The sequence below is a fragment of the Adiantum capillus-veneris genome, chromosome 12, assembly GCF_014529385.1.
Source record: "Adiantum capillus-veneris isolate H3 chromosome 12, ASM1452938v2, whole genome shotgun sequence".
Taxonomy (NCBI): domain Eukaryota; kingdom Viridiplantae; phylum Streptophyta; class Polypodiopsida; order Polypodiales; family Pteridaceae; genus Adiantum; species Adiantum capillus-veneris.
This window is the reverse complement of record NC_140942.1, coordinates 34,610,565-34,629,883: the sequence shown is the minus strand read 5'-3', so window position 1 is coordinate 34,629,883 and position 19,319 is coordinate 34,610,565. Positions and strand designations below refer to the sequence as shown.

The 19,319-nt window shown below is 45.1% G+C and overlaps 1 protein-coding gene across 1 annotated transcript; it reads left to right on the top strand.

Annotated features, from left to right (window-relative positions):
* Positions 1-6,570: 6,570 nt before the first annotated feature.
* Positions 6,571-7,180, top strand: LOC147445560 (uncharacterized). Its single transcript, XM_086526064.1, has 2 exons — positions 6,571-6,738; positions 7,094-7,180. Exons 1-2 carry the CDS (start codon positions 6,571-6,573, stop codon positions 7,178-7,180), a joined length of 255 nt encoding a protein of 84 aa, XP_086382190.1.
* Positions 7,181-19,319: the final 12,139 nt, after the last annotated feature.

Genomic DNA, 19,319 nt, shown 5'->3' with positions numbered 1-19,319 from the left:
ACGTGGTTCACCCAATGTGGGCTACATCCACGAGAAAGCAGCCACTTAATGGCTTTAGTACTTCAAACAAGAAGTAAGTTTACAAAGGGATTATACCCTTAATAGAGCTCCCGCCTTGCTTCACTCTCACCACCTCACACCCACTTTGTTGCATCAACTTCACACTGTGTAATGTGTGTAGAAATGGCCTACTTTTATAGGCCAAAAGGGTTGCCCTCTCTCATGAGAGGCAGCCATGTATAGCCGCCCTTGTGTAGATAAGTCCAAATCGGACCCTCCAATCTGCCCATGTGTGGCCGCCCTTGAGAAGACAAGTCCTCCTTTGAAATCGGCCACCGGCCATTGAGTTTTGACCACCGGTCACCGGCCATTGACTACGGGCCACCAGCCAACCGGCCAACCGGCCAACCGATCGGTCGTTTTCCGATCACTTTTTCAACTGCCGTCCGGTCATAATATTCTGGCGAAAATGAATATTTCGGGCCGTGAAAATTTTGTTTTCCGACGAGTGATTTTTCTTTTCGCACGATGGATTCTCCTCATAATAGGGGCCTTACAAATGTGCATTTTTACCACAGAAAATTACAAGAAGTAAATCAGGCTCCATACTTAACACTGTACAGATCATTAATGATGCAATGTCTCTTCTGGAATGAAGGAATTCTTCAAGCACATGGAAGAGAGGTTGTTCAAACAATGCCAAGACTCCGAAGCTGATAGGCTAAGGTGGATAGTGTTGTCCTTTGTCTTCATAGGATGCTAACAAATATTGATACTTGTAATCAACTGTTTCATGCTATCAATGCATGTCTTCAAAGATGCGATATGTTATGTCGAAGAAGTTATGACTGCAAATATCCATGCTAGGATTTCTGTATGTCGAGGTGGTCAAGCATGCACACCAAGGTAACTAGTACACTCTCAAAGGCGCACCACAACTATAACCCCCGCTTTATAGTGTTTGCTTTTTTTATGCTCAAGGTGCATGGTCCTACGGCAGATCCTACAGTTCCTTGAGTGAGAGAAGCGTTCTTGGGCCAAATGCTACAATACACAAACAAACACTAGAGAGAAAAAAGATCTCAAAGATTAGCGGATTAGTGAAAATTCACAAAGCTCTGATACCAATGTCAGGTTCAAAGGAATTGAATATGGTGAAGATCTAGACTTTGCACTTCCACAAATCTTTACTTCTTTTCTTGCTTCAATGATTTCTTTTAGAATGAATGAATATTCCATTTACTTTGTAGGAAGACAAGGAATGAGAGAGAGTGGTAGAGATGTGTAGAGGGAGAAATAGAGAGAGAAGAGGAAAACGACACCCAATGGGGTCTCAACCAACCCTCTTAAGGGGGCATATCATTTTTGATGTGGTATTTTCTTTGGATTGCATAAATGGAATGTCTCTGTGGTAACTCCTCATGAAGAGGCAACTCCAGGGCTCTTTTGATGCACCATTGGATCCATCTCAATGTGGGATTTCTGATGGTCAACAAGGGGTAGATTTGGGGCTGATTTGTGTTCCCAATGTGAGAGAAATGAAGGGTTGAAAACTCACAGCAAAAACGCAAATCTGGGACGTATCATGCGGCAGGTCCTACGCACCAACCAGGGCTAATAATGCGATCTCAATGACATTGATGATGGGCAACAATGGAGCAATTGATGCCGGCAAGGGAATTGCCAAGGGGAGGCTTGATGGCTGCCAAAGTATCGGACCTCAACAGGAGAGGCTCGAATCCAAATACCATCAAGTAACTCCTCAAAGATAGAGGCTCCTCTTGGGGCTTTGACCTAATTGCCATGTGATGGAAGCTCTAGGTGCCTCCGAGCGGAAGCATCGATATTGTACTGAGAGAACGCTCGATGTCGACTTCTATCACCGAGTGAAAGCACGTTAGCCAAATAGCCGCCTGATTGGTGTCGAGCTGTAAATGAAAAGCCGCAGAAGAAAACACCAAGAAAATCGCTAAAGTTGGTGTCGAAATCAATGTCAAGCAGTCAAAAAACCAAAACCAAGGAGAAGCCATCGGCGGGCCGATGCTGGATGATGGTTGGGCTTACTCGTGGAGGCTCGCAAACACATGTGTGTGTGCGCGTGAGCACACGCCAAAAGAGGGCTCTGTCTCTACCTCTCACTCGCTCTCCATCTCTCTCTCTCTCACTCTCTCTGAGCTGTCTCTTTAGCGAGGTCGAGGATTCGGGGGGTGTGGGTTTGCTTTCTAAGGGTGGGTTCAGACCGGAAGGGTGGAAGAAAATGGGCTGCTCGTCACTTCCAGGCGGAAAAGAGCACATCGTAGGTCCTCCACCGCCCTGCTATTCACACAAGGCGGTAGCTGCCTGGCGTGCATGGCGATTTCTCATAGGTTGCAGGGGACCCTTGTCAGGGTGGAAGTGCTCACGGGCGGGGGGGGGAATAGGGGAGGGTGGAAGAGAAAAAGCATTTCTCTGCCTTGACGTGGCTGCCCCGTTAGCGTCTTCCACCGCCCATGTGAACGAGGCATCAAAAAGGTTGCTTGCTGATTGGCTAGCAGGGAAATTCAACGTCTTCCGCCGCCCACAGTGAACCCGGCCTAATAGTCGGTGGGTTGAGGAGTTGGGGGGAGGAGGGGGGGCTTGCACACAAGGGGTAATTAGTAAGTTTAATTACGAAAAAATTCAACTTCTGTCAAATTCTTGTTCACCCTGCAGAGTAGCTTCGATTTCCCCCTTCTGCTCGATCGCTGGATCTGCTTGTGTTCACAAAACCTACATCGATTGCCTATCTCCAAGTCCTGCTGCTCTTGGGTCTGCTCTTGAGCTCTTGATGCAATTCCCTTGCTTGCTTCAATGTTTGCCTGAAAAGATTTCCCTGCTCGGCTTCCCCCAAGCTCCCAGTTGCCCGATTTCCTGCTGCACCCGGTTGCTCACGGCCTCGATTTCTTGCACAGTCTTGCCATCGACATTGGTGCTTAAGCGCTGCCCAAAACTCCCCTTGATTGACTTCTCATAAGCTCCAAGTTTGACTTCCTTGCAACCCTTCAATGGCTCTCGACTCTCTGATTCAAGAACGATTCTCTGCTGGCTGCATATGCCTTCAATGTCGACTTGCTCACGAGCTTCAAGCTTGATGCTGCCCCAAAATGCTCATGGCTCAATTTCCTTTGATTGCGAGCTTTTGATTTACTGCAATCTGCTGCTCACCTCCCTTTGCTTGATTTGCTTGCATCAAGCTCTACCAAAGGCTTGCTCTCACCCCTTGCTCGACCAAAGGCTTGCTCTCACCCCTTGCTCGACTCTATCTTTTACTGCTTGCAAGAGCTTCAAAGCAAAGATTTCCTTGTCTTGCTGGATGCGACTCTGTAGATCTAAGTTTCCTGTCGCGGCCCTGTTTCTTGCAGAGATCCCAAAATGCCCTTTGAGATTCTCCAAATTCCAAGAGGGGCTGCGTGTGTCGGGTAGCCGAGAACCGTCCGATTTCCTCCGGGTGCCTCGATCCGTGTCAGATCTACTTCCAATGTCAAGCTCAAGATTGAGCTCCGAGCTCCACCATAGCCGGCGGGCTCCGTGGCTTCCAAATCGGTCGTCAGAGAGCGATCGCACGTGCGGTTTGTCGTTGTAGCTCTGATACCACTTGTGAGTGCGTTTGTGCGTGGTACGCTGTGCGCGGGGAAAGGGAGGAGCACAAGATGTGGGTGGAGCAACCTCTCATGAACGAGTGAGTGAGAAGCTCCTTATTTTCATGTATAGGAAAATAAGGGTATGTACACATGTGGGCGGGTGATTGGACACCAACGTCCCGGCTCCGGGCAAAAGCGCAGCGCCTTTACCCCAACTGCGCACTTCTAGCTAGTGGGCTAACCTGGAGAGGGGGGGGGGATCCTTGAGAGGGAGAGATGGGAGAGGTTTTGGCTAGCAAATGTGATGGTGGGGAGATAAAGAGAGCAATTTTAGGCCAAAAAATGCGGCATACCTTGCTCTATCTCTCTTTTTATGATGACTGCCAAATTTTATTGCGGACATTATTACGCAGATATTACCGCACTTGCTATTGTCAGCATTATCACATACATTATCACGTGTTGAATTTTTAAAATGTTCAAAAAACTATCCGATGTTGAAGGGCTATAAGATTTGCAACCCCCTCTCTAATAATACACACTAATTTTAGTACTATTTTTATTTTTTTACCTTTTCTCTCAATTCCTACTTAATAATAAATTCAAAAAATTTAAAAATTATTCAAGTCCCTTTTTAAAAAAAAAGGGTTTGAAATCTAAGTTTTTAAAATCTACTAGTACAACGGCGTCGCCTTCGGCGGCGGCACTACCTCCGAAAGTGCTATGTGGATTCTCTCTCTCTCTCTCTCTCTCTCTCTCTCTCTCTCTCTCTCTCTCTCTCTCTCTCTCTCTCTCTCTCGCTCTCTCTCTCTCTCTCTCTCCATTCGCACTCAACACCTGGGAAATTCAACGTCTCTCTCCCGAGTCCCACAGTTCTGTCTCGCAAGTGCTTATCCACCCGCTCACCCCATCCCGTATGGTTGTGTGCCTCTTTCATGGGGCCTACAGCTCTTCGCCCTTCTTGGCTCGTGAGTTGTGACCTCTCCATCTCGATAACCCTGACCACCTCCCTTACCCGCCCACCTTAGCTCCTGCACCTGTGGACAGCCGTGCGTTCTCTGGAGTTGTCACCTCTCGCAGTACCAGGCCACCTTTTCACTGCCTTGATGTTTATGGTGAGGTAGGCCACAATGGTGAGCTAGAGAGCAATGCGTCTCTTCAACGATCGTGACCCCTTAGGCCTATGTTCAATTCAAACTTCGAGGGTAGACGGGCATCGTCAAAGGTGGAGCTCAACTCTCTCTCTCTCTCTCTCTCTCTCTCTCTCTCTCTCTCTCTCTCTCTCTCTCTCTCTCTCTCTCTCTCTCTCTCTCTTTCTCCGCACTCAGTGCCTGGGACATTTCACATGTTGTGTCGTTGTGTGGCCGGGCATTGCAAACACACAGACCGGATGCAGCGATCGCGCCGCCTATGACCGTCACTTTTTGCACCGCCGAGTGATCGGCCAAATCCCAATCACCACCACTAGACCACCATCCTCGGCACATGTCGTTGGTATGCACATGAAGGCCTTCAAGTTTCTACCCTGCCACATACGATGGCTTCGACGCATATGGCATGTGGCTAAGGACGCATGCAATAAAATTTGTAAAGGCCCAAACCAGTCAAAGATTCAATGAAGGGGTGAGAGTGCAATTGACGCCTTGATGTTGACGGCCAGTTCAACCCCTACCCGACGCCAACCCCCCACGGCACGCCCCTTGATGATCTTCAAAATGCCAGCGGTACTACCTCCGAGTTGCACTCCAAGTCTCTCTCTCTCTCTCTCTCTCATCTAACTTTCTCAATCTCACTGCTCCGTTCTCTCGGTCTACAGCATGAAGGCTTACATTTGCTGATTTTGCTCTTGCTTCCAAGTTCTAACTCGTTAGATGGAAACCATATAAAGCCCTGTGGCTATTGTGGCTGCCTTAACTGTCAGGCCAAGGGCAAACCCAGGCGAGTAGGACTCGGGCCACAGGGCCACGGGCCGCCAAGGGCCAGCCGGCTGCTAAAGGCAGATAGGGGGATTCTGTTACAGTGGCCAAGGGCTATATAAACGGGTGGTTGGGCGGAGAATCCTCATAACGCAGCTCCTGGGTCTTAGATTGGTATCAGAGCCTCAGGCTATTCTGGGAAAGAAGGAGGAGGGCGTGGTCTTAGCATGCTCATGCAACATGGCGGGCATGGCTGCTTAGGCGAGAACGAAGTCGAGCAGGTTGGAGTACCGTGGGCAAGCGCCCTTAGTCGGGATGAGGATCGAGGTCGACTTCGGCAGAACCCTGCATGCGTAGGCTTGTCAGATGCGCAAGGCGAAGATCATGAGATCTCGTTGCTTGATGGTGGTGTGAGGAGCCTTGCAGAGCGCGAGCTCTCTCTCTTTTCCTCCTCTGCACTGCTGCCCGCTGCCGCCATGGCTTTCAACCCCCTCATTCAGATTCGGCCGCCCTTTGGGCCTTGAGTAAATTGGCCATCCCCTTGAAAGGGGGCCTTTCCCACCCGCTGCCAACAAGCCAGTCCACCCACATGCACCACAAAAACAACCATATGCATTTGTGCGGGGATTGTGCGACCATGCGAGGATGGACGATCCTCAAGGCTGCAGAAATTAATCATGGACAGTCGATTTGGGAAAATCTACGGATGTCCAAACTTTCGAGTTGTTAAGTTTTCAATATTTAAGAAGGGTTTCATTGGATTTGGAATTGACATAGCAAGCAAAGTGCAAGACCCACCAAGCATACCATGCATGACAAGGTCGTAGTTTCAAGGATTATGCTTGTGGCAAAAAGATTTCGAGAGAAAAAGCAATTCCAACAAGGATTGATGAAGATAGTCGCGATGTTTGGCATGCTCAACTAAGAGTAGGAGCCTTCCAGTACTATGATGCCTTCACGGATTTTCGACATGATTCCAGGCACGACCTGCTCTATTTGCGGTGACACTACATCGCGTCAGATGTTGCTAACAAGACCATCCAAAATACAACAACATGGTTCCATCGCTTGAAGAGGGCTTGTCTGCATTGGAACCTGTGATTGCTGACATCGGGCAAGTTATTGAGCAAGGCTACTCGGCAAAGATGATGTTGATGCTCGATTCGAGGTTCATGAAAGCTCGAGCATCCCAGACATGTGATCAACACGATAAGTTTATACAGGTAAATTATGAGGTAAGCATTCACTTTTACTTGTATTTATCAAACTACTCAAGTACCTGTTGAATAGTATAATATGCAAGGGCTATGAGTGATGCCGTGTAACTGCGCATGTACTAGACGTGTATATGCATCCACAAGCAAGGCTTGTCCGAAGCACGATTTTCTCCATCATCAGTACGATCAGGCATGCACGGCATGTCTTGAAAAATTATCGTGCTATGTCTAGGTCGGATGTTTTTAGTCAATCCCGATTTGCATATACCTTTCTCATGCTTCCCTGGCCAGCTTGAATCAAGCATGGCTTGAGTATGACATGGTTCTGATGTTTCTAATAGCAAGGCTGTGTATTGCTTAGGAAACTCGAATCAAGCACGGCTTGAATCCCAACCACTTGGATCCGAAGCACGGCTTCTCAGCGGTTGACTTTGATGCAAAAGCATAGCAAATTCGCGATGCTTTAGAATCTCAAGGATATTGGCACATCCTACAGCTCGACTTGATGCGGGGGGGCATGTTGCTCGGCATGGCCGACTTCGTGTCACTGTTTCTTGAAGCGGACAGAGGATGTTTGCCACACAAGACTGGTTACTTTCAGTTGAAATCACTTAACAAGGTCGATGCTTTTTGTCATGATATCTGTGTCTCAACAGCCGACTTCGTCGTCTAGTATCACAACATTCTTTATGCGAAGCAAGGCTTCAAGCCAGGTATATTGCATGGAAAATTTCCACGTTCGGCTTATGCTATGAGCATACAAACTTGGGAAGGATTTGGCAAAATGCTTCCAGCTTCTTTCATTACGTGACAGACGAGCGTATATGATACAAGGGATGTATATTTACATCCAACAGCTCCCATCTGTGCAGCAGATATGGCTACGAGCCATTTTAAGCGAGTTTTGTTCCACGGACTTTTGAGTCAACTGATGACCGCAACGACCAGGTTAGCCAATTTTATGTTCTTATTATTTTTCCATGTTTACACTTTACTTGGCAATTACTGTCATTGTGCAAAGAAAAGTGCTTTGGCAATTTTACATGAAGCACGGCTTCTCCCTTGTGCCCAGGAACTGCCCAATGACTTGTCATCAAGGGCCGTGGCACACAAGTTTGCAAAAACTGGCAAAATAGGGAATATCACCTCACAGAATTCCTACCAGTTTAGATTGTGCAAGGCACTTATGGTTTTGGTTCTCACACTTGAGACCATTATAGTAGCCAAGGGCTTACGTTCTTGCATGCAAGGCATGCTAAGCAGGTGGCATGGATTCCACCACTTTATGCATTATGCTTCCGCTATCACACTCACAACTCTGTCAAGGACAGACTAAGTGATGGATTGTTGAACCTGATGGTTGGTTGCTATCAACACCCAACAACACTAAAAGGAACCTAAATCTAGGACTTATTTCACAGGCACAGTGCCAATGCTAAGTCATTTTCATACAATCATGACCCTCCAAGGCAGGTAGATCAAGATGTGGTTGTGTTTTTCTATTACCTCTCTCAAAGAGAGAGTCATAGCAGAAACTTGTTGCATGCTTATAGGATACGCTGCATGTTAGGCATAAGATTCACATGAGCATGGCAATCAACTATACACGTCATAGTCGTTCAAGGAAAGTTCCACAGCCCAGCATGCTCTTCTTCTCTCTCGTTCTCTCTATTTTAGGGAATAATGAAAATCTTATAAGAAGCGTTTGATACGTGTTTTGCTCGTGAGTCAGCCTGAGCCAAGGTGCTCTACCTCTCAGCTAGCACGTGGCTAAGATGCTACTCAAATTAGTCTTCATCGGTTCGTCCATTGAACACTCATTTGCACAAGGGCTATGAGCCACACAGGCTACGAGCCATTCTCATGCCAAGGGTAAGACCCAACTATTGGCATCCTTTGGGTGATTGTTTTCAAGAGTGAACATATCTACCCAGGGAAGTATACATTGACATTAATGGACGAGAAAGGGTCTTGTCATTCAGGATGTTTACAGTGTCATTTTTGCACTACACAGTAGCTGATCTCTACAAGGAAGTATAGATGCAGCAATTAGTTGAGACAGCATGGCTGTCCACAAGAGCTAGGCAGTTCACTTGTGTGGATTTCTTGCTCTCTCTATAGCACTATGGATTGTCTATGGACATACTGTTTTGGGGTAAGACCCAACAGGTGATTGCTACATCACCCAACAGTATTAAGGATCACAGTTTTTGATCTGCATTGAGGATCACCAGTTGATCTCTCCCAGTTATACTTTCAAGGAAAGAATTCCACAATCTACCACACGGTAACGGATGAATTCGACTTTTCAAGTTGATTCCAATCATTATGTACACGGTTAACTATGTTGGTTACTGTTGCCTGCTAGTTGAGCAGTTTCTACAGACGGTTTTACGAAGGGGTTTGACTACGTAGATGTTAACCAAAGGGGTTGGATTGCACAGGCAACACCCACGGTTTCCAGTGCAAGTTGTATAAATACGCTTGAATTTTTCAAAGCCATGCCAAGGGCATGTTGGAACAGAGTATTTTGGACCGTAGCGTCCACTATACCTTATGATGTTACGAACCTAGTTGTAGGGTTCGATTTGGCACATGTTGTCACATGGGATACAACATGGTCTAGGAACTCAAGGAGTTCAGTTTAGCCAGTGTGGAACATGATAATGAGGGTCCCTCTCACTCTTGTCGCGGAGTGTTTGCAGTTACCTCCACACACAAGTACCAGCTCGTACTTGACGGATGTCGCTTTTCTTGATATCCTTGTTTGAGACATATTCCACATGTGGAGAATATGAGTCTCTTGGACTGACACTGGCGCCAACTTTTTACCAATGTGTCGCGACGAAGTCCCTAGGTGCTGGTCGCATCCATTGGTTCGACCATTTTAAGCACGTAATATCAGGAGCAATTTCAGTGGCCAGAAATTGTCGGGTACTAAGTAAAAACTTGTTACGATTACAAGTGCTGTGAAACCACCTTAACAGAGGGTCGTTTCTACATGTAGCTAAGTATGCTATGTACATGAGAATGTCTCATGGTTGGTACCTAGGTGTGACTGGGTTGTCACATTCTATTATGGTCCAACTTTTGTTGCAAAATATGCTATATTCATGAGAATGTCTCATGGTTGGTACCTAGGTGTGATCGGGTTGTCACATTCTATTATGGTCCAAATTTGTTGCAAGACTTTCACGTACGTACCGTGGAAAGTCTCGTAATGGAATTGCGGTTCGGATATGTTTATGTTAAATGCATGCACACTAGGTGTTATGGGCCCTAGTGTTTAACACAAATTTATTCGGAGCGGCATGCAAATTCATGGACATTATTGTTTCTGCAATTTTTTGCACTGCCAGTGCAATCTCTCTTGCAGATTTAGTATGAGTTTACACCTTGCCATACAAGGTGATGGCTGAGTATGGGTGTTCGTGATTGGCTGCTTGAAACTCCAATCTGCTTTCAACCTAGTTGGTTGTCTCCATTCCATATCGAGTACATGGTTGGATACTCAATGACTGAGTCATAGTTTGTCGTCAGTCGTGGGCGACTGTCTGTAAGTGGTTGGGGGAAAGCACCTCACTCTTATTGTTGCTATGCATCCCGCGTAGGATGGGTAGCTTACAAGCATTCTATTTAGTACTAAAGGATATGCAAAGTGCATACGTTAGTAAAGCACGCTACAGGATATGCTAAGTGCATACGTTAGCAAGAAGTGAAACAACTAGATCGGTTACCTTTCTGGTTTGGAGTTTGCTTCATATGATGAAAGGCATGTTACAGCTAGTTCTAGTCTCTGCCTGTTATTCTTAAGTTATCAACCTTAACCATCAGTTTGGATGAGGTTGACTATTGGCAAGAAACCACCGCAAGTCAAGGACTTGGTTGTTGCTCATGAGTATGTCAGCATAGTACTTTCATGGAAAGATGAGCCGAGGTTATATTGCACATTCCAGTACCTTCAGAAAGTCTGAAACCTGGGTATGCATTTAAACACCTCTTAGTTGTGATAACTCGTTTAGCATTCTCAAGTGAGTTCTAAATGGAGCCTTCACGCTCTTTTGATTATGAGTCGGTTAACCAAGATGGTTGCACATGGACAACAATGTAGAAAATCAAGCTGTTACTCTTGATTTCATTGAACCTCCCAATGAACCGGGTTCCGATTCCGATTCAATGAACCGTTGGATCCATGAGGGATGCCACGGTGGAAAACATTAGTGTTCTTATGAAGATACCACCACTTGTGTTTTCGAGGACGAAAACGCTTCTCCAAGGCGGAAGTAATGTCAGGCCAAGGGCAAACCCACGCGAGTAGGACTCGGGCCACAGGGCCAAGGGCCAGCCGGCTGCTAAAGGCGGATAGGGGGATTCTGTTACAATGGCCAAGGGCTATAAACGGGTGGTTGGGCGCAGAATCCTCATAACGCAGCTACTGGGTCTTAGATTAACCTACTCTCTCTCTCTCTCTCTCTCTCTCTCTCTCTCTCTCTCTCTCTCTCTCTCCTTCGACCACTTGTCTCTCAGCTTAATATCGTGTCGTTTTCAATTTCCAAAATGCCGATTGAGGGCAAGGGGAAAAGGAGAAAATCTGCCCCAAAATAGAGAAAAATAGTCTTAAAATTTCCTCTTGGCAAATTCAAGGAAAGGAATTTTGTATATTTGGAAAATTAATTTTTTCCGAACACTGGCTCTCTCTCCTTGTCTCGCGAGCACCGTCTCTTGTGTTGCATCCCCCAAGTTCCCAAGAATCCCAACGGCGGCACCCTTCTCTCTCTCTCTCTCTCTCTCTCTCTCTCTCTCTCTCTCTCTCTCTCTCTCTCTCTCTCTCTCTCTCTCTCTCTCTCTTTGACGGCTTCAATGCATTTGGCGTGTGGCTAAGGACGCATGCAATAAAATTTGTAAAGGCCCAAAGGAGTCAAAGATTCAATGAAGGGGTGAGAGTGCAATTGACGCCTTGATGTTGACGGCCAGCTCAACCCCTGCCCGACGCCAACCCCCCACGGCCCGCCCCCCTTGAAGATCTTCAAAATGCCAACGGTACTGCCTCCGAGTTGCACTCCAAGTCTCTCTCTCTCTCTCTCTCTCTCTCTCTCTCTCTCTCTCTCTCTCTCTCTCTCTCTCTCTCTCAACGGTTATGTGCTTGAATGTTGTTATTCGCGAGCCCTTGCCTGCAGATTGACCAACAATACGCGCTCTCTCTCTGCCTCCCCCCCCCCCCCCCCCCCCCCCCCCCCCCCCCCCCCCCCCCCCCCTTCGCATTACATCGTTGGAAGGCTTCTTCGGCTTCAACAAATGCTCCAGGCTCAATCTCTTTGCCAACTGCTGCCCAAGTTGTGAACGCACGCATGAGTTGGCATTGCCATCAGCATTAATGAGTTCGTGCACTGCATTGGTGTTCATGTAATGCCTGAAAGCTGTCGTTCTCTCTGTGTGTGGTCTCGCCTGTCAATTGCGTGTGTCACCTCGCACAGGACGTACTGACCTGAAAGCTGCCAAAAGGCGCCAGACAAAGCTAAAGTTGAAAGCTTTCCCGGGGGGGGGGGATCCCTTCCCCTATTATAGTATAGATTATAGTATAGATACCCCTCTAATTTGTGGAAATTCTCAAAATACCCCTTAAATTTCAAAATTCCCAAATATATCCTTATGCCTGTTTTGGTTGGATACCCCTCTAATTTGTGGAAATTCTCAAAATACCCTTAAATTTCAAAATTCCCAAAAATATCCTTATGTCTGTTTTGGTTGGATTGTTCAAGATTTTCTAATCTTTATTCTTTTGTGACAATTAAGATTGCTTTTGAGTGCTTAGCATGTAATTTGTCACAAATTATCTCAAAAAAAAAAAGCAATCATGTCAAAAAATAATGACGCAATTCATTTCCAGAGCCTGCATAACCAAAGCAAGCTCTAGGTTTAGCATCTTGTACCAGTTGAGACGAATCCCCGATCAGCCTTCTTATGGAAAGCTACAAATTTTTTTAATCTCTAGAGATTTTTAATCTCATAACCAACTCTATTGCAAGCTACCTACGTCTCCTGTAGGACGTACTCTCGAATCTCCCGGCCACCTCCGCAGGTTGAGAGAGAGAGAGAGAGAGAGAGAGAGAGAGAGAGAGAGAGAGAGAGAGAGAGAGAGAGAAGAGACCCTACGCAGTGCGTACTACGTAGGCCACCTCCGCTGCCATCCTCTGATCTGGTGCTTCGAGCACTACTCAGTACTCAGAAGTCAGCATGCGAGACACCTAGGCTAGACAAAACGTGTCCGGGACTCTCTCTCTCTCTCTCTCTCTCTCTCTCTCTCTCTCTCTCTCTCTCTCTCTCTCTCTCTCTCTCTCTCTCTCTCTCTCTCTCTGACTGCTCTCGATTGTGTCACCTTGCATAGGGGGCACTGGCCTGAAAGCTGCCAAAAGGCGCTAGAGTAAAGTGCCACGTGTCCAGGGGGAAGGGCCGTCTGAGGAGTCTCTCTCTCTGTCTGGCGGATGCCATCTGAGAACTCTCTCTCTCTCTCTCTCTCTCTCTCTCTCTCTCTACCTTTGCGTGCAGTCCTCTTGTTGATCGCACCGGCTGCAGTGCACACCACCGGGACTGGCCAGATGAAGGAGGTAGCGCCACATGGCAGCCGAAAACCCTTCCCCTTTTATCTATAGTATATTGTTATTCGCGAGCCCTTGCCTGCAGATTGACCCAACCCCCCCCCCCCCCCCCCCCCCCCCCCTCCTTCCCTTCGCGTCACATCGTTGGAAGGCTTCTTCGGCTTCAACAAATGTTCCAGGCTCAAGCTCTTCGCCAACTGCTGCCCAAGTTGTGAACGCACGCATGAGTTGGCATTGCCATCAGCATTAATGAGTTCGCGCACTGCATTGGTGTTCATGCAATGCCTGAAAGCTATCGTTGTGTGTGTGTGTGTGAGTGTGTGTGGTCGGTCTCGCCTATCGAATGTGTGTGTCACCTCGCACAGGACGTACTAACCTGAAAGCTGCCGAAAGGCACCAGACAAAGCTAAAGTTGAAAGCTTTTCCGGGAAGGGGGGGAGGGGGGGGGGGGAATCCCTTCCCCTATTATTATAGTATAGATACCCCTCTAATTTGTGGAAAGTCTCTAAATACCCCTTAAATTTCAAAATTCCCAAATATATCCTTATGTCTGTTTTGGTTGGATACCCCTCTAATTTGTGGAAATTCTCAAAATACCCCTTAAATTTCAAAATTCCCAAAAATATCCTTATGTCTGTTTTGGTTGGATTGTTCAAGATTTTCTAATCTTTATTCTTTTGTGACAATTAAGATTGCTTTCGAGTGCTTAGCATGTAATTTGTCACAAATTATCTCAAAATAAAAACAAGGTAATCATGTCAAAAAATAATGACGCAATTCATTTCCAAAGCCTGCATAACCAAAGCAAGCTCTAGTTTTAGCATCTTGTACCAGTTGAGATGAATCGCCAATAAGCCTTCTTATGGAAAGCGACAAATTTTTTTAATCTCTAGAGATTTTTAATCTCATAACCAACTCTGTTGCGAGCTACTTGCGTCTCCTGTAGGACGTACTCTCGAATCTCCCGGCCACCTCCGCTATAGGTAGAGAGAGAGAGAGAGAGAGAGAGAGAGAGAGAGAGAGAGAGAGAGAGAGAGAAGAGACCCTGCACAGTGTGTACTACGTAGGCCACCTCTGCTGCCATCCTCTGATCTGGTGCCTCGAGCACTACTCAATACTCAGAAGTCAGCATGCGAGACACCTAAGCTAGACAAAACGTGTCCGGGACTCTCTCTCTCTCTCTCTCTCTCTCTCTCTCTCTCTCTCTCTCTCTCTCTCTCTCGTGTCACCTCGCACAGGGCACATTGGCTGAAAGCTGCCAAAAGGCGCCAGAGTAAGCTGCCACGTGTCCAGGGGGAAGGGCCGTCTAAGGAGTCTCGCTCTCTCTCTCTCTCTCTCTCTCTCTCTCTCTCTCTCTCTCTCTCTACTGTAGCGCTGAGAAGTCTCTCTCTCTCTTGTAGCGCTGATCTCTCTCTCTCTCTCTCTCTCTCTCTCGCGGATGCCATATGAGAAGTCTCTCTCTTTCTCTCTCTCTCTCTCTCTCTACTGTAACGTCTGAGGAGTCTCTCTCTCTCTCTCTCTCTCCGTGCAGTCCTCTCGTTGATCGCACCGACTACAGTGCACACCATCGAGATTGACCGGATGAAAAAGATAGCACCACGTGGCAACCGAAAACCTTTCCCCTTTTATCTATAGTATAGATTTTGTGCTACAAACTATGCAATGATATCTTTTGTCATGTCATTTATTTTCATCTTCCTAAGAAAAAGTTATAAAGCTATAAATAAGAAATGTTTTCGTTAAAAAGAGTAATGAAGGGGCCTTTATAATAAAAAAAACCTAGACTATTAGATTTCTTCTTTTGAGATTGTAAATATGTAATTTGGGACTTAATCAAGCGCCATTTTTGTACTCTTCATTGTAAGAAAGTCATTTCTCTAAACACTTCAATCACTTTCTATCTTCTTATATTATATTTATAAAGCAGGTGGCCATGTCACAATAAATCTTATGCTTGGTATCGAAAACAACAATAATTTATTACAAACAAATCAGTTTAATACGACAGTGCATATTTTTCAAATAATTTAGCAAAAAACTTGTATCTTTTGTAATACAACTAGTGTATGGTCTAAAACTTTTTTTGTGACATATATGTTTGAGCCTATTTTTGACTTTGTTGTCGGGACGCCTATTGCTTCTCTAATAGAAATGTCTATGGAGATTGAAAGAAAAAAAAAGAGAAAAAGGATAAGAAGATGAGTACACGAGCAGATAGCCAAAATAAAAGAGATAGACATTATGTATTGTTCACACAAAAGGATGGCCATCCAATTAGTTGGGCAGACCCTAACAATTGCCCCCTTAGCCAAACTTGTCATAATCCTTTATGAGTGTACTCTTAGACTCTACTAATACATCTTGGTGTAGTACTTGAAACATTCTGATGGTTTTCATAATGAATTCATCACCTATGGTTCACCAGAGTACTCATCTTAGGCTCACATGCTAGTCCTAAGGTAATACAAACTTTATCATTCAAGGGGTCTTATCACTTTTCATAATGCGAGAGTGTCTAATCACATTTAAAAGCATACAAAATGAACGGGATTGGCCAATACAACATCAATTTCTTGTGAACAAATGTTAGTTAAATGCAAAAACACTTTGAATAAAACAAGTGAAAGAATCACGATGGCTTTCTAAAATAATTAGAACGTGATAAAATCACTAGGTTGAGTGTAAGTAGAATTAGTGTTCAAGAAAGGGTTGCCTGAACTTAGCCTTGAGCTGGTTGAAAATGGAGACTACTTGGTTACTAACCATGGCAAAGGGAAGAAAAACTGGTGAAATATCTGAGAAAATAGTTCAAAAATTTTACAAATTTTAAATTTATGCTAATATTTCAAGTTCGCTTCTTTGTGGGAAGAAAACTCAGTCGACGATCGCTTAATAAAAGAGACTTTACTGAATATTGACTAGAATTAAGTTTAAGTAGAATTAGTGTTGAAGAAAGGGTTGCCTCAACTTAGCCTTAAGCTGGTTGAAAATGGAGACTACCTGGTTACTAACCATGGCAAAGGAAAGAAAAACTGGTGAAATATCTGAGAAAATAGTTCAAAAATTTTGCAAATTTTAAATTTATGCTAGTATTTCAAGTTCTGGGAAGGAAACTTAGTCGACGACCGCTTAATAAAAGAGACTTTACTGAATATTGACTAGAATTAAGTTATAAAATGTAAGAAAAGTCAAGCCATGTGAGGTTGTGAAATGAAATATGAAATTAAAAAAACTCATTAATATATATGTATGTGTGTATCCAAATATATGTGTGTGTGTATCCATAGAATTTACTAGAATTATGCGAGTGTGTGTGTGTGTATCCATAGAATTTACTCGAATTATGCGAGTGAAGTTTCACTTTAACGTTCTAAAACAATAGAATCCAAAAAAACTCAAGACATGTCAGGATATGAAATGAAAGTGAAATAAACATTTAAAGTAAGTCCCCATCATGCACTGAAAACAATGAAGGTCTCCGTCTTGGTTAATTGAAGCTTCCTTTTTACTAGCTAGTCTTTTATCTTGGACTAGTATGTGTCCCCGACTTTGTAAGCAAGACAGATTAATCGGAATCGAGCGAGATGCTGCTGGAGCTTTGAGGCAAAAGGCAGGTGCGCGCGTGGAGAGAGAGATACGATGATTGTTTTTGTTTTGTGGCGAGCATGTGGATGTCGTGTGTTAGAGCCGTGGACTGACAGAATTCCTTGCGGATTAGGAGGATGCGGACAGCCTTGGTGGCTCTGAGGGTGTCGCGAGCACAGGTGCGAGCAAGGAGGTGCTAAGAATTGGGGAGCAGGCTCTCTGTGTGTGTGTGTGTGTGTGTGTGTGTGTGTGTGTGTGTGTGTGTGTGTGTGTGTGTTGCAGCGGACGATCGACGTAGGGTGACTGCTGGCGGTGCAGTAAGGGGGGAGAGGGCGCACGGAGCAGGGTTTGCAGGGAGCCCCATGGAGAGAGGGCGCAAGGAGCAACAGGGAGGTTCAAGGCGGTGCTGCAATTACAGTAGGCCATAAGCCGTGCAACGCAGGGAGCAAGTGCACCTGCAGGGCGATGATGCCAGACCCAACTGTTTTGCGACAAGGTCGACCCTTGCGCATGAGAACAAGGAGATGCACAGAGATGAGGGACTGCGCGATTGGCGAAGGAGATGCTGCTAGGCAGACGAGCACAGAGGGGAGGGGTGATGGAGACAAGTCAAAGACTTTAGCTTTCAGATGGGAGATTCCTTGAGAATCTCCCCAAGAAATTAATTAATGAACTGAGGCTTCGACCCAGTATATCTTGGACTATTTCCAATGAACCATACCTTGATTGTGAGCTAGTGTGTGTTTCTTTCTCTCTCTTAAGGCACTTATTGATTCTTTTACCTCTCATGTAATTTATGAAACTTTTTTTTTAACTCCATGGACTCTCTATTTCAACAGATCCAAAAACTTGCTTTTTATAGCCGATCTTTTATCTTGTTTCCAATGAACCATCCCTTAATTGTGAGCGAGTATGTGTTTCTTTCTCTCTCTTTTTTTTTTTTTTTTATAAGGCACTTATTGATTCTTTTATCCCTCATTGAATTTATGAAACTTTCTCTTTGACTCCATGAACACTCTATTTCAACACATCCAAAAAATATCTTGCCCTCCCTCATGTTTCCATGCACCACACCAACAAGTTTTTTTTTTTGGTTGGAAGGCACTTATTGATTCTTTTATCCCTCACTGAATTTATGAAACTTTCTCTTTGACTCCATGGACTCTCTATTTCAACAGATCCAAAAACTATCTGGCCCTCCCTCATGTTTCCATGCACCACACCAAGAAGTTTGTAGAGATTCTCTATTGTCCCCTTTGTTCTATCTTTGAGAAAACCCATACCATCCTAACGTGGGCGACTCACCTTTGAATAGAACTAGTTAATGCAACCACCATAAAAATTTCATGGACTCACCTTTGAAAGGACTAGTTAACCCAACCACCATAAAAATTTCATGGTTGAGGTTGGGCTTTTGTAGGAATCCATGGGCCACAATAGAAGGCAATGTGGTGCTCTAGGGACATGAATCTAGGGGTTGTATCTTTAAATGTCCTTAGAAGGGATGTATTACATTGGAGGATGGCTGATCTCCAACACTCGAAAGACCTTATGGTTTTTTCTTGGGCTCTAGGTGAGGGGGGGGGGAGGGGGGGGCGATAGTCGCACAATGATTCCAGCCAAGCCCCATGCGTCACTCTCTTCAACCCCTCCATCTCCCCCCCCCTTCCTCTCTCTCTCTCTCTCTCTCTCTCTCTCTCTCTCTTTTCTTGTGTGTGTTTGTGCTCTCTCATCTCTGTGCTCAAAGCTTTGGGGGGGTCGTCACTATATGTAAAATCTATATACCGTATGCATTCAAAGACTATTTATAAAACTCCTTACTTGTGAACTTTCACTAATAAACGGGACCCTTTTTCTATTCAATCTGTAAAATATTTTTTGAGATCATTTTTTCAACCCCTTTTGTATGTGAAAATGCGAATAATACAAAAAAAAGGTCCCTACTATTGTATGGACGTGATAGGCATTCTTTATTATAGTGATCCCCACCCACCCCCCCTCCCCCCTTTTCTCGCGTGCCTACAAGGCTCAAAGGACCTAATCAACCCTACAAAACCTTGTAGCTTGTGTAAGAACTTTAAGGCTCAGGAGGATCTTTGATCCAAATCTCTGATACCACTTGTTGGGAAACCTATTGCTTCTCTACTAGACATGGCTATGGATATGGAAAGTAGAAAAGAGAGAAGAAGGATAAGAAGATAAACAAGTGAGCAGATAGCCAAAATAAAAGAGATATTTTTCATTAGATTTTTGAGGCCGTTATAAGCTTACATATTGTTCACACAAAAGGGTGGCCATCCAAGTTGGGATGACCCTAACATTTGTTTATATCAAAATAAAAATGGCAAGATCAGATTCTTCAAGGCTGATCTGTTCCTTGATGGAAAAAAGATAGAAGTGACGATC

Excerpts from the sequence above, each read along its gene's own strand:
- LOC147445560 (XM_086526064.1), top strand. The coding sequence starts at position 6,571 with ATGGTTCCATCGCTTGAAGAGGGCTTGTCTGCATTGGAACCTGTGATT. Across the intron at positions 6,739-7,093 it reads AACACGATAAGTTTATACAG|GAAACTCGAATCAAGCACGG; the intron begins GTAAATTATGAG and ends TGTATTGCTTAG.